General features: G+C 34.6%; 2 protein-coding genes and 1 long non-coding RNA gene across 5 annotated transcripts in view; all 3 read left to right on the forward strand.

Moving 5' to 3' along the window:
• LOC108235548 (meprin A subunit beta) overlaps positions 1–4534 on the forward strand; it is a 10345-nt gene extending 5811 nt beyond the window's left edge. The window contains exons 7-14 of one of the 2 annotated variants that reach the window (XM_037980498.1): positions 332–510; positions 921–1139; positions 1695–1856; positions 1973–2200; positions 2326–2775; positions 2889–3062; positions 3565–3670; positions 3760–4534. In XM_037980498.1, the coding sequence (XP_037836426.1) occupies positions 332–510; positions 921–1139; positions 1695–1856; positions 1973–2200; positions 2326–2775; positions 2889–3062; positions 3565–3670; positions 3760–3805 (1564 nt within the window). In that variant the 3' untranslated portion in view covers positions 3806–4534. The remainder of the gene's footprint in view (positions 1–331; positions 511–920; positions 1140–1694; positions 1857–1972; positions 2201–2325; positions 2776–2888; positions 3063–3564; positions 3671–3759) is intronic. The other variant, XM_017415635.3, reaches the window with a different exon arrangement.
• A 6144-nt stretch (positions 4535–10678) lies between these two features.
• LOC108235358 (meprin A subunit beta) lies at positions 10679–18951 on the forward strand. 2 transcript variants are annotated; one of them, XM_017415303.3, is made up of 16 exons: positions 10679–10720; positions 10934–11007; positions 11507–11525; positions 11632–11655; positions 11796–11821; positions 11920–12004; positions 12268–12385; positions 12919–13097; positions 13412–13630; positions 14795–14953; positions 15402–15632; positions 15719–16171; positions 16271–16444; positions 17028–17133; positions 18069–18116; positions 18457–18951. In XM_017415303.3, the coding sequence occupies exons 2-16, from the start codon at positions 10945–10947 to the stop codon at positions 18533–18535; spliced, it is 1983 nt and encodes a 660-aa protein (XP_017270792.1). In that variant the 5' UTR covers positions 10679–10720; positions 10934–10944; the 3' UTR covers positions 18536–18951. The 2 variants fall into 2 exon arrangements, with proteins under 2 accessions (XP_017270792.1, XP_017270793.1); XM_017415304.3 differs by lacking the exon at positions 10679–10720 and having other exon boundaries at positions 11510–11525.
• Positions 18952–20855: 1904 nt separating this feature from the next.
• On the forward strand, positions 20856–21592 carry LOC108235478. Its single transcript, XR_003039130.2, has 4 exons — positions 20856–20905; positions 21042–21127; positions 21440–21458; positions 21554–21592. It is a non-coding gene; the product is annotated as an uncharacterized LOC108235478 (long non-coding RNA).
• The last annotated feature ends 66 nt before the right edge of the window (positions 21593–21658 follow it).

A 21658-nucleotide genomic window follows, 5' to 3' on the forward strand; every position in this document is an offset into this window, starting at 1 on the left:
GACATCTCAGTCCAGAAATGTGCAGTTCTAGGCACAGCCAAGATACTGCGCAGAACCCTCAAGCTCCCAGGCCTCTGGTAGAGGACCCGAGCTCAGAGGATGAAACAAAGACCACCCGCGGAGGGTGAGAAGGGAATTTTTTTTTTATTTATATATATACATACTGTAGTATATAGTATACTGTATCTAGTATATAACATTACCCAACATTACTGATAATCTGACGGTAAACTGAAGTCTATGGTTCTACTTCTGCTTTGTTTAAAAAGGTATTTGATTTTTAGATATAACACATAAATATTATTGCTAATTGGTGGTTTTCCCATTATAGGTGTTGGTCTTATATTGGCAAAGAGATAGCCTATGGACAGAATCTCTCTATTGGTGCAGGCTGTGATTCCCTCTCCACCGTTGAACATGAGATTCTTCATGCTCTTGGCTTCTACCATGAACAGTCTAGATATGACAGAGATGAATATGTGAAGATTGTATTCGACAACATTATAGAAGGTTTATCGCTTTTCTTACACTATTCTTTTTCCTTTTTTTATGACAAGATGTGTGAAGTACCTAAGTGTATAAACCACTTACTAAATAAATTAAAAGCAGTATTTTTACAGTGTTTATAAATGAACAATAAATTAAGCTAATTATGTGGATTTTGGTACATATGTAATCTGTTTATCAAAACCTGTAGAGTTATCATTTTTGCAGTTTCTACTCATTTCAAGATTTTCATTGCAGTATTCTGCATTGATGTTTATCTTTTTTGTGTTTTCTAGGTTATGAGGAGAATTTTGATAGGATTGGTAATGAACTTTTTTTTTATGTAGTATGTTGTAATATTGATCATTTCTTTGTTTATGTGTGTGTGTGTTTGTGGGTGTATGTGTGTGTGGGTGTGTGGGTGTGCCATCTAGAGAACAAACACAATTTTGCTAAGGTTGGCAGTGAGGACAGCTCCACCCACGGAACCTCATATGACTACTTGTCAGTAATGCACTACGACAAAGATGCATTCAGCAAAGGCAGTGGCTCTACAATTATTACCATACAGCCAGAATACCAAGATATGATTGGTCAAAGACTAGAAATGAGTGTTACTGATGTTGAAGAGTTGAACCTTCTCTACAAATGCAGTAAGTGCTTGAAGATAGTTAGATTTTTGGGGGAGATTTGTTTATTTTATTACAATGAAATTGATAAACTGTGCTATTATTAAAAAAATAATAGTTTTTATTATCAAAATTGTAGTTTTCTTCAAAACCTTAGCTTAATTTGTAACATGGAATTTTATCTACTCTAGCACAGAACATTTTGGGTAACTTTTGAGCTATACGATAAGTTATATGAGCTATATTATAAGCATCTATAAAGGCCATTGCCTACAAATGTCCTGCCCTGTGTACTCACCATACTTTAGTAAATCTCTGATTTGCATAGAATATTGAGTTGCATTGCTGTCATCTGAACCCGTATTTAGCAACATTTATTTTTTATCATGAAAGCATGTAACAAAATATGTGACTTTCTTCTGCTGTTCATCCCTTTTGCAAGCACAGACGTTGAAGCAATTACTGTTGGGGGGGGGCTTTTATACAAGAGTCAGCACTCACTTTAGGATCATTGGTTTAGACTTCAAGCTAAATATTATCTCAAAATAACCACACTGCATTATTTTTTCACCTCTGCAGATTCAGCTGTTGCCTTTATGTTTTACTGTGACTTTACTAATGGGACGATGTGTGAAATGGATCGATGTTCACGGAATGGCAGTAGCTGGGAAATGGTTACACAAGTTGATGGGGGTCCAAGCTTTGACCATACTAGTCTACCCAGTGAAAATGGAGATAATAGTAAGATTTGTAATTCATTAAGTTGATAATTTACATTTTTATCTCAAAAATATTACACATAATGTTCATTTTGTAACTTCAAATTTTTCCTGTGTATTGTTTAACTGACATTTTAGGTCAAGAAGAAGGATATTTCATGCATGCTAGCACATCAGGCCTGGAAGGAGATTCAGCCCGCCTGGAGACCCAAATAATGAGTCCCATTAGGGAATGTAACGTGCAGTGTTTGCAGTTTTACTACTTTCACAGTGGGAATGATTCACATGAACTCAACATCTGGATCAGAGAGTTTGAAGATGAACAGGACACCACAGGAACCCTTCGTCTCATGGACCAGATCACTGGTAATGTCACATATTGAAGACAGTTGAACTGTTAATGTCTGGAATTTTTACTCTGTCTATATACACTTCTACATACGTTGATATTTAAACAGTTCAAGTTATTAATCCACAACTACACCCTTCAGGCCCAACAACATCTCACTGGAAGCTCCACCATGTTTCTCTAAATGCCACCAAGCAATTCCAGGTTGTGTTTGAAGTTCAGAAATTAGCAGAGAACTCTACAGGCGGCTTCTCAATTGATGACATCAATCTTTCTGAGACAGAGTGTCCACATGTAACCTTGCAAATTGATGACTTGAAGAATCGTTTAAACACAAGTGTCTCTGGAACTACAATATACAGTCCACGGCAGTACTCCAAAGAGGGCTATGCTTACCGGGTAGCTGTTGTACTCTACCAGACATTTGTTGGAGTGTATGTGCAGCTTTTGTCTGGTGACCATGATGACCAGCTGGAGTGGCCCTGCCTACAAAGACAAATAACTTTCCAAATACTGGATCAGAATCCAAACATTCAGCAACAAATGTCAAAGCAATGGAGTTTCACCACTGACCAAAATTTTAAGTTCAATGGTATGTTTTCAAGAAATGGTTAAATTTACAAAAAAAGAAAAAACAATACAGAAAAGACTTTGATTAAAAACACAATTGTGTATTTTTGTGTTATGTTTTATTTACGTAAACAGGTACCTCATATTGGAACAATCCTTGTGAGATTGGAGAAGAGGTTGTGCTTGAAAATAATAAAACAGTCTGTGGTGGACCTCTGCTGGGTTACGAGTATTTTTTAAGTTTAGAAGAATTGCAATTCAGACAGTTCCTCAAGGGAGGAAGCACCATATTTTTGGTCAACTTTGAAGGTAGGTTGAATATTTTTCCATGAGAAAATAACTGTAAATATTCAAAAAAAAAAAGGTTTTGCATGCCATATTACTAAAATCTACATAGTAATAACCCATACTACTTTAATTTTTAGCAACTGGGTTAGAGAGTGTATTTTTTAAAAAAGTATAATGTCTATATTAGAATTTTATTTTAAGAACAGTTCTAACTCATATACAAGAACACTAAAATAGTGATTAGGACCAGACATGTATTATAATGTTTTTGTTTTGTTTTGTTTTGTTTTGCTAATCAAGATCAAAATTGATCTTGATTAGCATTTAGGTCCTCCATCCACCACCCCTCGTACCATGACAGGTTCAATTCCCAGTCCTGTCACATGCTGAAGTGTGAGAGAGAAGCAGAGTATGAGCGTACAGGAAGTTATTTTTGCTTGAAAAATGCCTGAACAGTTCAAATAATTTAATCTCTTTAGTCTGTTTTATGTTGCTGACCTTGTGTGTGTGTGTGTTTTGATAGACCTCACTCCCCTGGTTAATGGAAGAACTTTACCATGTCCTCAGTTAAAACCAGTGAACATTACAGATCTTCCCACAAGTTGGAATGATGACCTGTGTTCACCAAGGTGAGTGTAAAACTAAACTTTCTCTGATTATAGGATGTTTAGCATTTTACAACAAAGACATTAAATATTTCTGAATTTTACTCTTACAGAAAGGAAACAATTTATGTGCTGAAAATAAATGTATTAAAATATTGAGTACATGCTTATGCAATCTGTAATATTACAAACCCAGTGAGACAAAACGTGTTAGCAAAAGCTTGTATTTTACCATGCAAAGTGACATTTTTACAATGCAAAAAGCAAAACAATAAAAACAAAAGACAAATAGGTGTTGTGTGTCTGACATGCAGATTCAAAGTTCTTTGATATAGTTTATACAAACTGAATTCTTCTAGACTGTCTGGGTTCTCCCCTGGTTTGGTGGTCTCTCCAGTCGTAATCCTCCTGCTGGGATTGTTACCTTTGCTGCCATGATGTAATCTATACCTTCCACTGACACCTTCCATTTTTGTAAATATATCATCAGTAAAGCTTCCAAAATGTTTTTGTCAAATATGTATGTTTCCAAATATGAGCAAAAGGAAACTGGTTCTCTGGACACAAAATTCTGACCAGGATCATGTGAATTTATTGTATACAAAATTTAGAGGTCATCTTTGTTAATATTTAGATGCATATGATAACTGGACCATATGTATTTGAAGAATATTGTCCAATATTGTTAAAGCAACATGTTTGAAGCAGTCTGTTTTTGTTTTGTTTTTTTCTGGAATTGTGGACTTAATCCTGGCATTTCCTAATTTTAGCCTTTACTTTTTTTTACTTTATTTTTATTGTACTAGTAAATTTAATTGCAACCTATATTTAACATAATGGGTCTTAGTGTCTCATGGTATATTATAAATAAAAGTTTAAAAACAAATATTTGTGGTTTTTCCTTTGCATGCTGTTCAAAGATCTTAAACTTCAAATGTGTTTTATGGTACAATGTTGCATTTCATTGCACATAATGAGGTAAGTAACACTGGCTTTTTCAACCTGATAAAGCAACAGCAAGCCTATGACAAATACTTTTAAGACTGCAGTTACTTTCAATTATTGCCATTGTACAAAATGTAAATGTCTGTATTCACTTCTATAAGATAAGCTTAATAATCGTCACAGAAATGTCATGTGACCTAAATATGACAGGTAAGGGTCATATGAATGATTTTTTTTTTCCAAGGCTGGCAAAATCGTTGGCCAAAGAAGTCGTTTGAAGTCAATCACAATATAGCAAATTTTATTCCTGTATAAAAGCTTGTAAAATTAAGTATTACAGAATCACATATACACATCACNCTTCTTCTTCTACAGTTTTATAGTTGGATCTTTTCATATTATGTGGTACATTACAATCATGGTCACATAATGAAAGCCAGGAAAAGGTAGATAATACATGGGTATCATATGATTCATGTCTTTTTGGTCATTACCAAGTGGTTTCTACTGAAATGCAGGTCACTACTTTATCTCACTTCACAGCACAAACCTGTCATATCAGTCTACATCATCTTTCAAGTAATTCTAAATAATAACAGGACAATATTATTAGTATTATTAGTACACTTACCTTTCATAATGTTTATAACACTTTCATCAAGATGTGTGAATTATTTGAAAGTTTGTGGATGCTATAACTGCAGCGGATCACTAGATGTCACTAGTAAGGTTTGTCTTTGAGGCTTTGAAACTTCAAACCCTTCAAGTCTAAACCCTCACAAGGCTTCATCCACCCATCTCCAGCTTTGATAGTTTTACACATCATAGTACATTATACATGATTGTTAAAGGTGATTAGCTGTCGGAATTTTTGCATTGATTGTTAGTTAACTTTGGTGTTTTTGTTAGGTTTGTATTTATTTATTTATTTAATTTGTCCATCCATCCATCAACTTTACCCACTCCAGCTCACGGTCAAGGCGAGCCGGTCTCTACATATTGGGCAAGAGGCAGGATAAACCTTGGACAGGCTAGCTGTCCATCACACATAGAGACAAATGAAACACAATCATTCACACTCACATTTACATCTAGGATCAATTTAGAGTAGTCCATTCATCTAACATGCATGTTTTCGGACTGTAGAAGAAAACCAATGTACCAAGAGAAAATCCATACCTGCACAGTGAGCATGTGTGGATGTGAGGCAAACATGTTAAGTACTGTGTCATTCCAAGGCAATGCAAAAAAGATTGAAAAAATTAATAAAATAAAGTAAATCAAACTTGTTAACTGTCTGTTTTCCCACAAGTGAAAAATCCAAGACCTTTTGTTTTATGTCAAAAGAAAAGGTTCAGTGCTTGACAATGACAATACATTTTCCTCTTAGGTAAAAGAGCATAATTACACATCTGTCACATCGATCCATTTCTTTACCCGGTTCTCTTTTCTGGGCCACGGGGAGCTAGTGCCTATTTCCAGCCATCACATAAGTGGACAATAAGGGCTGTGGTAGCTTTGTGGTCGGTGCTGCAGTCTTGTAATTCTGAGACTGTAACTCAAGCCCAGGCTGTGCGTATCTGGCGTGAAACAATTGCGAAATCTTTCATGTGAGTTTGTTTCCTGGAGCAAGAAGGAAGCAGCCACAACAATGACACTACAACAAAGGTTTTCTGAAATGATCAAACTGGTTTTGTCATGTCTGTCTCATGATTTAGGTTGTTCTAAGAAACCAGAGTACTTTGAGAACATCCACCCACACAAAGGTAGAATATGCAAACTCCACACAGCAAGGCCCCAGCAGGGAGTTGAACTGTGACTTCCTTGCTGTAAGGCAACCGTGCTAACCACCTGTTCCACCATGCAGCCCATTTTTTTTGTGTGTTTGTTGTAAAATACTTTCAGGTATGTTTATATTCTTGCTTCTTTCTTGTCTTAGTTATCCACCACAGCCCTGGTTGTTGTTCAGCTCCACATACCAGTGTGGCAGATTGGCCCAGTGGGTTGGTAGGTTGTCCTCCAATTGGACAGTCAGGGAATCAGCCCACAGCAACATGCTGAAGTGTCCTTGAGCTCTGAACCCCTACTCCTCTCCAATTTTTATTGGTGTATGAGTGAGACATAACAAAAAGTGCTCCATACACAGTATAAGATATATAATAGAAACCTATGTATGAATGTGTGCAAATGGTTGTGTAAGAAACATTGTAAAAGGTTTTACTGTACCTGGAGAGGTTAAAATGAGCTATATGAGTGTGGACCATTTACCAGTGTCTCTTTTATAATCTACTCATCAGTTTGCAGTCAGTAATAATTTCTACCAGTAAATATAGTACTATGATTTTTCAGTTCACGTCAGATCCTCCAGTCAGTTCTATTTTACTGTTGCTTTTATAGTGTCCTGCCTTATTAGGTTTTGTTGTTGCTGTTGTCTTTTTGTTTTGTGATTAAAGTATGTATTGTCTGCTCCTCATACTGTCTTGGTCCAGACTACTGACTCATTATGACTCATTTTCTTTTATAAATTTGACTTTCACAAGACTGGACAGGTAGACAGTTCATCATGCATAGAAACAAATGAAACAGACAATCATTCACTCTCATACTCACACCGAGGAATAATTTAGAGTGGCCACTTGATCTAACATGCATGTTTTGGACTGTGAAAAGAAACTGGAGTAAATCCACACATGCACAAGGAGGGCATGAAAACTCCTTTTAAAAAGATTCCAGCTGAGAGTCATACCCAGGACTTTCTTGATGTGAAGCACAAAGATTAAGGCACTTTTCCACCCAAATGTGCTGTAAGGATTTAAAGAATAGAAATAAAATTTGTTAATCAACTATTCTTCCACTGTTGAATAATCAGAGATAAGTAAAAAGTCAAGTTACGGATAAAGTATATCAATGACAAGACATGTTTTCATTGTGTAAGACGTCATAACTACATATTTCTGGAATGATCAAACCTGTTCTGTGATGTGTGTTTCACATACAGTGTAAGGTAAAACCTCCTGAGTTTGTTCAGCAGCTACTTATGGGCTGGTACACCCTAAAGAGGTTCATTACACAAAAACAAATGTAACAGACAACCATTCATGCTCATACCTAGAGATTATTTATAGTAGCCAGTTAAACTACATGTAGGTTTTAGGACTGTGGAAAAAAACAGTACCTTGAAAAAAAACATATACAAAAGAAGAACACGCAAACTCCACACAGCAAAGGGACCAGCAGGGAGTTAAACTGTGACTTTCTTGCATCAAGGCAACGTGCTAACCATTTGTTCTACCATGCAGCCTAAGTTTCTTTGTTTTTCCAAGTATTTTTAGGTACAGTATTTCAGTATTCTTGCTCTCTCTTGCCAAGTTCTCCCCCATGGCCCTGTTTTTGTTCAGCTCCACACACCACTGTCACCTTTTTAATCTACTCACCTGTTTGCGGTCAGTAATCAACTCTCTCAGTGTATACAGTCCAGCAGTTTTATTATGTTTGGATCAAACTGAAGAGCCTAAATGACTTCTGTTTTAGTGTCTCTTCCCTGGTTACATGGTAATTTTAAAACTCAATTTAAATCCTTATTTTGACTTCCAGGGCTCTGAATGGACAAGCTTCTTTCTTTATTGCTGAATTATTATTAAAGTCATACACTTTAGCTCAGGTTCTCAGGCCCTCTAAATAGGATTTATTAGCAGTTCCTAAGATGTGATTTAAAATTTGGGGAGATTGCTCTTTTCAATCTGTTGCACCTCAATTGTGAAATAAACTTCCTTTACTTCAACATTGTATTGACATTTTGGACTCTTTTAAAAAGCAGATAAAGACATTTTTAAAAATATTTTTTATTCAGACTTGCTTTTGTTTATGATCTTTTCATAATACTATACCTAATTTGGTTTTATGTTTTATTTTTATAATCTATTTTAATTTCAATGTTTTATCTGTATTTATACAATTTGTATGTATTTTATTGTGAAGCACTTGTGATTAATATCTGTGAAAAGTGTTTTCCAAGTAAACATTACCTTCTTACTAAAAGTTATAACTCACTAACTATTCAGGCCCCATTCACTGTAAAAATGTTGTAAACAACCATCTGATTTACGTGACAAATGTGACTTGTGTTGGATGAATGTAAATCAATCTGCTTGAACAAAGTGTCTTCCAGACTTATCTGGCACAACTTGAGTGATACTCATCATAATATAATTATCAAACCTGTTTTGTGGCGTGACTTCCTCATAAATAAAAGCCCTCTTTAGTTTGTTGACCATCTGCCGTTGAAGAGCAATCACTTTGACGTAAATTAAACAGATAATCAGAACAACAGCCAGAATTTAACTGAACCAAGTAAAATTAAATGAGCTTTAAAATATGTTTCATGTTGTTTTATTTATTTAAATTACTCCTTTAAATTTAGTTCAAGACACATTCATGTAATCCAGTCTCAGACTCTGTTCTAAACGTTTTTGTTGTGTGGTTGTAACTTTGGACTATGTTTATCTTTAGAGTCAGAACAATCAGTCAGAAAAAACAACAACAAAAACTGCTGAAGACTCACAAATTCTAAAGCAATTTCATATCTGATTTTTGCTACATTTTAACTTTCCTTATTTTGTTTTTAGCTTAAAGAACTTAAGATAAATTAAGGCGAATACAAACAGGGAAAAGTCTAAAAAATTACATTTTAATTATATAGATTGTTAAATTACTCATTCAGTCATCTAAGATTTGACGTATCTGCCATTAAGAACACGTATGACTCTATAACTGGCTGCAGATTTTAAATATATTATTTTTATTAGTTTTATTTTCTAAACCCAATGGCAGGTGCAATAGTTTCTTAATTAATCATTGGCAAAAATCAAGAAAAAAAGTTTTGAGTATCAATGTTGTTGAGTGATCATTTTTAATAATATCCTGATGTGAGCTGCTCTGTCAGATGGTATGAAGTTATGTGCGACTGTCACATTGTTTTGTTTCATGTGTTTTTCTTTCCGTGAGAGGAAGTTCTGGGTAGTGATTTAATCCCTCTGGTACTTGGTATTAAATGTTAGATGCATTTTTCAAGTGCTAAAAACAACATTACTTGAAGGAGACAAAGACAAAGGCTTGTTGGCTGTCAGACTACACACACACACACACACCCAAACACATAGACCTGGAATATGATGACGGGCCTGAGACTTATTTATCGTAATACTATGAGTGAGAAAAAACAACTTGATAATAGTTGTAACTTCTACGTAATCAACTATATGCCCTTTGCTTGCAAATTATAGGCCTTATAAAATAGACAGCCAGGCTTTATTTAATTACTTATTTTAGTAGTAAACTGTGCCACTTGACCGTTTTTTAATTTAGTAGTGAACGATTTCTCTGACTCAAAACCTGGAAACAGGTATGTGCAGTTAATCTGGCTTTATGAACAGCAACAGAATCCGCCAGCATCTCGAAAGTTGATCTTGTTTTATCTTATTTGTTAAATAAATAAATAAAACCCTAGCTGAAACACGAATATTAAGGCATGTATGAGTTTTTGCTATGTTTCCAAGTTGATGCACCTCTTATCCAGCAGCAGAAGTGGTCAAAGCCAGGAAAAAAAAACAAAAAAAAAAAACTACTTTAGATATTTGTGCTGTTTTAAATATTTGACTCTTCAACATCCACATTTGAAAGCACACAATGATTTCAGAGTCAGTCATTTCCTGTAAGATTAGATAGATTTAGGCAGCACGATGGATTAGTGGTTAGCACTGTTGCCTCACAGGAAGAAGGTCCTGGGTTCAAGCCCTGAGTTGGGCATGGAAACTTTCTGTGTGGAGTTTGCATGTTCTCATTGTGTTTGCGTGGGTTTCTTCCCACACCTCCCTTGCAAAAGAGATCTATGATCTCAATGGGACTTGCCTTGTTAAATAAAGGTTATTAAGATGAACACTTTGTTCAAGTCATGTTAACTATGCCCTTTTGTTGATTGTTTTGGTCACGTACGTGTCTGTCATACCTTTAAAAATTACACTCAGTAAAAAAAACTGAAAACCTGTTTTGTGAGTTATGATTTAATGGCAGCTTAAAAGCCTCCGGAGGCTGATGAGCATCTCAGTCAGCAGCTGGCCAGTTGTACAGAAGGTAAGCACAGATGATTAAAAACTTAAACTGCATGCAGCTGAATTTAGTTTATCACTTAAAATTTTTGTTATTAAATTTTAATAAATGTTGCAGACATCTGTAATTAGAAATTTAAACAATCAGATTGATAGAAATCAAAAAAGAAAAGCTAAATTAAATTAAATATTTTGTTTGTTCATTATTTTAAAATGTCCCCTTTAAATTTATTCCAAGACTCCATAAAGATGAAAAGCTACATTTTTCTTGTGGTGAACTTGATCGTTTCATCAGCAGTCTCTATAAGAGCAGTAAGTAATTATATTTATCATTTATCTAATTTGTTTATTTGTTCTCTCCATGATAATATACAATGACTGACTACATTTCCATTATTGAACCTGAAGTTCTTCATGATTTTGGTTTCTATGAACAGTTCATATATGACACACGCCTTAATTTGAAAACTGTTTTCATGCCTTCATCATCTTTGTTAAACCAACACTTTCCTTAAAACAAGAATATTAGGGGAGACATGATATTATTTTCTTATTTAATTCAAAGAAATTTTTGGCATTGATACAAAGTTTGTAAAGACATGAAATGGTTAATGTCATTAATGAAAATAAATAAATGTTAACACATTTTACTGACTTTGAGGTTATTGGAGACTAACTTTGGAGAAACACAATTTAGTTTTCAAAACATTGATAGCAAATTGTGTGAAATTAATTATTAATTAATGTACATCTTTATGTATTTTCATTTTGTTTTTATATTCTAATTTTTTTTCCCAATGTTTCAATCCAGCAGGGAGTTGATATAGTGGGTGAGTTTTACCATCTTTTTAAATCTATTATAATTAAATATTATAAATTATTATTTATGTTTTTTATTAATTAACATTAATTTACATACTTTCTCATTTGTTACAGACATTGTTGATGAGACCGCAGAGGGTAAAGCTAAAATGTTTCATACTATTCAACACACCTTTTTGTGACAATTTTATTTCAGTTTACCTTTTGTCAGTGCACTTTGAGTGAACTATTAGTGAGTAAAATAAATTTGTAAAAATTACCTTTCTGTTTTATTTTAGATTTATTAGATAATGATATTCGCGAGGTAAGTATTTCTGCAGGCAAACTATTAAGATGTAATATTTACTAAAAAATGCATTTGCATTTATTTGTTCTAATACGTTTTATGTTTCATAATCTCAGCCTCCTCTCAGTCTAAGGAGTAGCATTGTTGGCGGGAATGATCGGTGGACATCTCCAGTCTCTTATGTATTGGACCAAGGCCTTGGTATTTTTTTTTTTCTCGTAAAATAATATTTATATTTTCAAGCACTTATGTTTTGTTTATATGTGGCTTAAGGAAGTTGTTGAATGTTAAATGCTCCTAAATCAGTCAGAGTACTTCTGTTACCTTTATGATTGAAAAAAATAAAACAGCAGCTATATTAGTTTAATTTAGTCCTCATAACAATTTAAATATAAACTGAACTGAAAGCTAACATTCTTTTTTCCCCTCTCTTTCTACACCACAATCTATATGGACAATAAAAGACCTGAACGCTAAAGGAATCATCTTGAGAGCATTTGACCAGTTCAGGATAAAGTCGTGTATCGACTTCAAACCAAGAGACTCTGAAAACTATTATCTGTCCATCCAAAAGTTAGATGGGTATGTGATATAAATGTATTTTTTTTATCTTGCATTTGTGGAATCTGCTTGATGGTAAGATATTTAATATGGTTCCACATCACAAGTTTCAGGACTTAAAGTGTGAGCTACTGGCAGCTAAGCACCAGTTAATATAACAGACTTTGATAGATTTGGGAGTCTGTGCCTTAATATAGCAAGCCTGTTTGAGGGGTATAAAGGAGTTCTGTTTAATAAAACAGGGTGTTTATGATGCCATAGCTGATCAGGGCATACATACTGTTGGTGTAGATGTTATCTTTGTAGGAGAACATGATTTGTAGGAGAATTTTGACATTAGTTTCCTCAAAATAAATTACATGTAAGTAAGTTACATATTTCCTTTCACTTTAGAATAAGTTTATTCTGAAAACATGATATGTGGTTCTACTTGTGCTGATAAATAAAACCATTTTAACATCCTTACATAACAATAAATTATAGTATATCAAATAGTTATAATGCATCAAATATTAATGTGATAATGTGGTAATCTGCCCTTTTTTCTATTGTAGGTGTTGGTCTTATGTTGGCCGAGTATTTGCCAACGGACAGGACCTCTCCATTGGGGCAGGCTGTGACTCCCTTGCCACCGTTGAACATGAGATTCTTCATGCTCTGGGTTTCCACCATGAACAGTCTAGATATGACAGAGATGATTATGTGAAGATTATATTCGACAACATTAAAGAAGGTTCAATACTTTCTTCTTAAAATGCTTTGACTGATACTGTGTCAAAATGTGACATAAATAAGTGTATGAATTATACACTGTAACTGTAATTAAAAGCAGAATTTCACAAAGTGTTCACAAACAATTCATTTGGTCAATGAAATGGACATTTCTTTTGTGTAATTTGTAATCTTTTTTAGTAGTAGGTGAGATATGCTTTTTAGGAATCTCCACTCATTTCAAACTTTTTTTTTATGTAGTATGTTGTAATATTGATCATTTCTTTGTTTATGTGTGTGTGTGTGGGTGTATGTGTGTGTGGGTGTGCCATCTAGAGAACAAACACAATTTTGCTAAGGTTGGCAGTGAGGACAGCTCCACCCATGGAACCCTGTATGACTACTTGTCAGTGATGCACTACGGCAAAGATGCATTCAGCAATGGCAAAGGCTCAACAATTATTACTATTGACCCAAAATACCAAAATATAATTGGTCAAAGGCTGGAAATGAGTCACAGTGATGTTCAGGAGTTGAACCTTCTCTATAAATGCAGTAAGTGCTTTAAGATTGTCAAAAACATATTTGCTTACTAATAAGCTGTATTTTATTTATTTATAGTCATAATTAAAAGTATTACTTTTGTAAACTATTGTAGCATTAATAGAAAATTCTATATCAAGTGAACTACATAATGCAAATATTTTTTGTTTGTTAGTGTGTTTTTTCCTTTCCTACCTTTATGTTTTTGTGACAGACATTAGTCAGGCCGAGGTCCTTTATCAGAAAAAAGAAGTGTTCATTGTGTTGTATTTTCATAACTTAAAATAATAAAACAACTTAAAGATGCATGCTGTGATGTTTTTGACTTTTGAACCCACAGTATATTGGCAGAATCCAAAGAACAGGAACTTTGGGGAAACTAGTTTCAAAATTCTCCTACAAATCATGTTAAACTTTACGTAATATTTTAACTGCAAACAAAAACATGTCTAGGCAATAAGTCAAACCATTTTATGACCACAATCCCTTTTATCCAGTGGTTGCCAGCTAGTCAGAACTTGCAAACAGCAATATTTCTTTTTTGTTAAGTATAAAAATTATATATTGTTAAATCTGTTATATTTGAGTTATTTTTGATGATTGCTAGAAAGATTTAAAATACTATCACATTCTTTCAATAATCACCTTTGTGATATTTATTTTATTAATTTCTAAGTGATTTGAGGACTTAATTGAGGAATTGTTTATTCAAGCACTTGGGTTGAACAGAATACATGATTTTTGCTCTGTGTTTTATTTTTGAAAAAAATTCTTTACTGATCTTTTCAGTACATGTTTGCTTTACCACCTTTGTTAGTGTACATGGACAAATTCTTCTTTCCTTGGTGGTCAAAGCACTTCTACGTACACTGAATAGAGAAGTCTTATCGAAAGCCTTGCTTGCAGAAATAGGTTCTGACTCAGATACCCTGCACTTGCTTAACTGTACATTTAAAATAAGCCACACAACCACAAATGAGCCACTGGTGATATGGTTGAGTTGAGACTGATGTTTATGCACAAGTCAGAAACCAGGGGCCTGAGAATTTGTGGTGTTTCAATACATCTTTTCAAGTCATGTTTCAGGTTCTCATAAGATGCACCTTTTTACACATATTATTGTGCAGATTTAGTGGTAATTTGTCTTTCGTATTAACACTTTTTTTTATTCCTCAGACTCAGCAATTGCCTTTATGTTTTACTGTGACTTTTCTAATGGCATGTGCCAAATGGTCCAGTGTTCACAAAGTGGGACTTCCTGGCAAGTTGTTACACAAGTTAATGGGGGCCCAAGCTCCGACCACACTACTCTACCTTCTGGAAATGGAAATAATAGTAAGGTTTTAAATTTATAGTATTGCTTTTCCTATTTTACAGCAAAATGTTGAAGTCTACAATAGTTTATGTAACTTTGAAACTGTTGTTATATTTGACGTGTATTCATTTATATATATTTTTATTGTAAATTTGACTGTTGTAATTTAGTGATATATTCTAAAATAAATAGAACAAATTATTCAAAATATATTGAATATGCCATGGTATTAAGAAGTGAAGAATCCAAATACAGAACAACTGAGAGCCAATAGGTTTGATCCAAACTAAAAAGTTCATTGGAGTTATGGTGAAGGATTATTCACAAAAAAAAAAAAAAAAAAAATATATATATATATATATATATATATATATATATATATATATATATATATATAGTCTGTGTAGATATGTGTGTGTAGATAAAGAATAAAATCCACCCAAACATTGTTTTTTAACATTAATCCAGGTCAAGAAGTAGGATACTTCATCCATGCCAGCACTGCATCAGGTCAAGAAGGAGATTCAACCCAGTTGGAGACCAATATAATGAGTCCTAAAAGGGAATGTAATGTTCAGTGTCTCCAGTTCTACTATTATCACAGTGGTGATGAGTCTGATGAACTCAACATTTGGATCAGAGAGTTTCAAGATGAACAGGACACCACAGGAACCCTCCGTCACATGGACCAGATCACAGGTAACATCTGACACTTTGCATCTCAGATTGTGCACACAGTGAAATTTAAATAGCCCAACATAGTATTCCAAAACTCTCCTCTGCAGGCTCACTTACATCTCACTGGAAGCTCCACCATGTTTCTCTGAATGCCAATAAGCAATTCCAGGTGGTGTTTCAGGTTCGGAAAGGAGCAGGAAGCTCTACAGGCGGCTTCTCAATTGATGACATCAATATCTCTGAGACAGAGTGTCCACATGTAACCTTGCAAATTGATGACTTGAAGAATCGTTTAACCACTAGTGCCTCTGGAACTATAATATACAGTCCACGGCAGTACTCCAAAGAGGGCTATGCTTTCCGGGTAGCTGTTGTACTCTTCCAGACATATGTTGGCATGTATGTGCAGCTTTTGTCGGGTGACAATGATGACCAGCTGGAGTGGCCCTGCCTGAAAAAGCAAATGACTTTTCAACTGCTGGATCAGAACCCGAGCATCCAACTGCAAATGTCAAAGCAATGGAGTTTCACCACTAGCCAATATCATGTGACTTCTAGTGGTAGGTTTACAAGAAATTGTCTAAGCAATCAAAATGAAAATCTCTACAAAATAGAAATATACATTTTTATTAGTATTTAATTACATTTTATATAAACAGGTACTTCTCTCTGGAGCAATCCTCGTCAGACTGGAAGAGGAGTTTTTTATGAGAATACTGAGTTAGTCTATGGTGGAAATTTAGTGGGGTATAGAACTTTTTCAACTTTGGAAGAATTGCAATCTAAAGACTTCCTTAAGGGAGGGAGTGCCGTCTTCATGTTCAGCTTTGAAGGTATGTCACTTATTTATCTCCTAAAAGTTCACAGAATTAAAATCTTGCATTAAATATTCTTGGTTCTATATGAAAAATGACATTGAACAGTAAATATCTCATATTTCATATTTGAATTAGTGGGTTGGAGAGTGTGCTGGTCAGGAAGTCAAAGTGGTAGGAAAATCCAGAACACCTGGTAGTGTTTCTATTAGTATTTGCTGTGGCATGTACTATATAGTATTTATAATAATAAGAACAGCGCAAGGGGAGGTTAGATTACCAAAGACCATAGTTAAGCAGATAAAGCCAACAATGCCACCCAGTACTGGTCACAGACTTTATGTATGGTAAACCTGACATTGCAACAAAATGCAGAAATTGAAGCTGAAACAATTAGGTCATCCCCTAGTTGGCTGAACCAAATAAAAGTTTTAAATTTCACCCCTCCATTTAAACAAATTCCACACTTTCTTGACTAGTACAAACAACATCCACACTAACGTTCAAATAGAGGGCAGGTGCAGGTACACTACAAACATTGACAGAAAAAAAAGATTCATTCATTCATTCGTTTGTTTGTTTGTTTTTTGTCTTTCAATAGATCTCACTCCACTAGTTAATGGAAACATTCTACCGTGTCCTCAAATAGGACCAATGAGCATTGCAAATCCTTCTACAAGTTGGAATAAAGGCTCATGCTTATCACGGTGAGACATTTTGATAATTTTATATAGTATAATTAATGTGACAACTTTGATGTAGGCCCTAACCCCTTAAACTCTGAGGAGACCCTAACCCTAGTCCAGGGCAAAAAGCCCCTAACCTCTTAAACCCTAAGGATACCCTAACCCTAGCCCTGGGCCAAAAGGGACTAAACGCCTAAACCCTGAGGAGACCCTAACCCTAGCCCAGGGCCAAATGGCCTTAACCCCTTAAACTGTGAGGAGAACCTAACCCTAGCCGTGGGTCAAAAGACCCTAACCCCTTAAACTCTGAGGAGAACCTAACCCTAGCCTTGGGCCAAAAGATCCTAACCACTTAAACCCTGAGGAGACCCTAACCCTAGCCCAGGGCCAAAAAGTCCTAACCTTTTAAACCCTGAGGATACCCTAACCCTAGCACTGGGCCAAAAACGGTGACTTTTACAGGATCTCATCCATCTGTTCATCTTCTACAACAACAGATGGCAGCATATATTTGATCAAATATTGTACACTTTCTTGAGTAAAATATCAGCCATGTCTCAGCTAATGTTAGACTTTGGATAATTTTTACCCAGATTGACTAAAGTTTTCTCAGAAGTAAAACAAAATCTGAAAAACATGCTGGTGTTTAAACAAGAAACCTGAGTACTTATTTTACCTGAAAATGGTGACATGCCAATAATCTAATTTCTCATTGGTTGTCACTCAGTCAAACCTCTACTATAATAGGTATCTTTTTCCAGGGACTCTTTATTTTTCAGCTTCTAAAAAATGTTCTTGCAGTGCAGTAGAAATTTTTGTACAGTAAATGAGACTAATTCAACTGATAATATTGGAGTCCAAATTGGGAGCTAATTTGGTTTACATGAATTTATAAATTATTATTAATTATTGCTATAATAGTTTGTTGAAGTCAAATCCTGCTGTGGCTTTTGCAGGATCTCACTGGACATCATCACACCTTCCACAACAGCAGTTGACAAAAGGTACCCCTACATTTGATCCTACATTTTGCAATTGTAAAAGTGGTTGTTGTAGCAATCAAAAAAATGTTGTGTTATACAATAGATGTATATAATGCAGGAACAAATATTTGTATGCTTGGAAAATTTGATTCAAATGGTATCTATATTCATTCGGTAGGATACAAATCAAAATTAAGGACATGGAAGTTTGCAAGACACATAGATATACTATTTGGTTTTACATACCTCAAAAGGTCATATGTGTATTTTAGATGTGAATAGACTTTTTTCAGTGTTTTTTAACATATTTAATATTCACATTATATCCTGTGTTTAATCAATTATTATCTTTCTGCTGTAGCGTCTTTGGCTTCTCTCCTGGTATGGTGGCTTCTCCACTCCTCATCATCCTGCTGGCATTGATGTTTTTGATACCTTGATATGCACCTTCCATGTATATCTACTGCCTTCTGCATGGACAGCAACAACAGTGCTTCCATATTTCTTCTGAGAAAAGGCTAGAGTGAATGGGATACTTTCTTTGGGAATCTGTGGGTTTATTAAAGTCGAGCTCTTCCTGGTGTAAAGTCATTAACCTGTAATGCTTATGGCTCTGATTTTAATGGATTTGGTGATGGGGCCATATTTTTATTAGACATGTATCATCATATTAACAACCAAATCCTGTTTGAAGCAGGGTTTTATGTTGTGATTATATACTTCCAATGATAAATTCTGAGCATTACACTCAGTTGAGCATTTTCTCTGGTACTAGTAAATTTTAACCACATACCGACACATTTTTTTGTATCTTGATGCTTGCTGCAACATTGAAAATAAAAGGTTTAAAATCAAATATGTGTGGTTCTGAGTTTTACAAACAGTTCTTAAGCTAAACTAGCTTAAGTGTCTTTATTTAGGTATTTAAGAAAGCTGTGTGATCCTAACAGAAGTGTGATAGTTCCAAACTGTCTTCCACCTTTTGATAATGTCAAGCAGACTTGTGACCTTGTCTTCTGCAATTACAATTTTATTTGTTTCTTGTAAACACTGTAGAGTTAAAAGAATTTAAAGGGACTGGGTGCTCAGCCAGCCAGCCATGAAACAAAACAGGTTCTTCGCAGGCAACCACAGATCTGATCAGGGTTCTCATGCTTAACCCTCCTGAAGCCTTCAACAGAGAGGGCGAGAGAGAGAGGTATAGATGTCCATGTAACTTCGGGTCAATTTGACCTGAAGGCCACAGGAGAGTTAATTATTTTTCCTGAAAACAAGTTGGACTTCCCATGACAACAGTTGCTATTTGTCTTCTTACTGATCTCTTCTGATACCTTCAGTCATTCATGCCATGTTTACTACACCCCCACCTACCTGGCTTGTTGCTGACACCTACCAGTTTGATACATCATGTTCAGTTTTCTTTTACATCCAGTCAGTGATTCGTGTCAGCTCCTTTGCTACCTGCAAAGTTTGAAGACTTAAAAGTCTTCAAACTTATCTCCACCTTTACATCCCCCATCAACTCCTAATTAATTATCACCTGATTCTGTAAACATAGCAATACTCCACTTTAAATAACTTCACCTTTTATATTTGATCAGTAGCAATTATCAGTTTGTTGTAGTTTAGGAGTTATTGGTTTTACAACAGCTGTGCCAAAGACTGACTGCAAAGAAAACTACAATCTCCACCTTAGACTGGTAAAACATGAAACATTAGCTGTAAACATTTAAGGACCCAAGCTTCAACAGAATAAAGTCGGCTCTGTCCGTATTTTTAACCAGACTCTGTATTACATTTCTTCTTTATTCCATTTTTTAAGTTAACATCAATTATAAAATTATCATAATTAACATTATTAAAATGTTGATTTTGGTGTCTAATTTTGACTGACATGAAATCCCCTCTTGACAATTGCAGTAAAATAATTTATTGTCCACCACTGAAAGGCAAAGGACAGGAGACAATTGCTAAATCTTGCACATAATGACCTAAAGTTTGCTGTGGTGGTAACTGAGACTAACAGATTACGCAACATCTTTGTATTTGCTAATGGAGACCACGCCTATCAGAAAATCAAGATGCAGAAACTGTGACTGAAAGGGTTTTAGGTGTGCTCTGTTCACCAAAACTTTATTATATATTTCCACAAAAAATAATAAATAAATAAATACAAAAATGAGTCAACTCTGTCTGTCTGTTAGCAATATAACTCCTGAGCTACTGGACAAATGGAAAAGAAACTTTCAGGAAATAATCATTCGATGGCACCATACCCAGTTGACCTTAGAAAACACAAAATAGCAATAATTCAGTCATTCAAAGGCAGTTTAGCTTCCACTTTACTACCTATAACAGGAAACATTCACAAGTTGTGAAAAGTTTATTTATAATTCACATAGAACACCTGCCTCAACCTTCAGTCTGCTTCATACTTTGACTTTCTGTTAAATAAATGTATTTTAGGAAAGTACCTCCATATTTCTTTAACCATCATTAACCACTCAGAAACTGAGTACAACCACTTAAACAAGCAAAGTTCCATCCTGTCATTCAAGTTTCCCAACTAAATAGGGTTCCCTCTGGTTATTATGTCACCCAACAAGACTTTTTATCTCAAAAAAAGAAGCAAAACTAGTAGTAGTTCGCATATTTTCACAGAGTTAACTATTGCAGCATGCAAGACAATTCTTTGCTGAAATTCCTCAAACCTGTTTGGTTATCTGTGTTTTACAACTGGTTTAAACACCCCTATTTCAACCAAAACCCTCCTGTTTTTGTTGAGGAAAAGACAATCAGGGAAGCAGAAGGTAAGACATCTGGCTTTCAAAGACAAATTTACCAGAACCTTTAAACTAAATAAACAAAATAAAACTATGTAGACAATCTAAAGTAAAGTTTAGTATTCTAATCTTTGAATTAATTCAAAAATGTTTCCAATTAAAGTTGAATCCAGGACACGCCAAAAGATGAAGGGCTACATTTTACTTTTGTTGAGCTGGGCAGGCACATCTGCAATCTCCAGAAATCTAGTAAGAGTTCATTGTTGTGTTATCTGTTAAATTATTGTTTCATGGATTACTAAAGTTTTTATAGAATTATTTAATGCAAGAAAAGAAAATGAAGATGAACTATCAACATTAAACGTTAACAGCTGGTAACAACTACAATTTTAAATGTGATGAAAATTTGGCCTTCAGATACAAAAAAAAAGGTATTTGCAGAACAGTAAATGGAAATTGGTGATTTTTTTTTTCCTGAGCAAAGAATAATGATCAACTGCATTTTGTTTTAATGACATTTAAAAATTAGTTGTTGTTTTAAATAATTATGTGTTTCTCCAGATTGGACTAGATACAATGGGTAAGTTATAATTGTTGGTACCTTTATTTTTTATTTTTGTCTTTTAGGATTTCTTAATACTATTTCTATTGAAGAATCTGAATCTGTTTTTGTAGATGTCCCTGAAGGACTGGACATTGCCGAGGCTAACAAGGGTAACATAAACATCTTAAATTCATTACATGAACCTAGAGACATTTTTTTGTTGTTAATATAAAATT

Source organism: Kryptolebias marmoratus, linkage group LG16 (assembly GCF_001649575.2).
Source record: "Kryptolebias marmoratus isolate JLee-2015 linkage group LG16, ASM164957v2, whole genome shotgun sequence".
Taxonomy (NCBI): Eukaryota; Metazoa; Chordata; class Actinopteri; order Cyprinodontiformes; family Rivulidae; genus Kryptolebias; species Kryptolebias marmoratus.

What these genes read in the sequence shown, in the direction of transcription:
- LOC108235358 (XM_017415303.3), top strand. Translation starts at nt 10,945, where the DNA reads ATGAAAAGCTACATTTTTCTTGTGGTGAACTTGATCGTTTCATCAGCA. An exon ending in TAGATAATGATATTCGCGAG is followed by an intron (nt 11,822 to 11,919) that starts GTAAGTATTTCT and finishes TCATAATCTCAG; the next exon opens with CCTCCTCTCAGTCTAAGGAG. An exon ending in ATATCATGTGACTTCTAGTG is followed by an intron (nt 16,172 to 16,270) that starts GTAGGTTTACAA and finishes TTATATAAACAG; the next exon opens with GTACTTCTCTCTGGAGCAAT.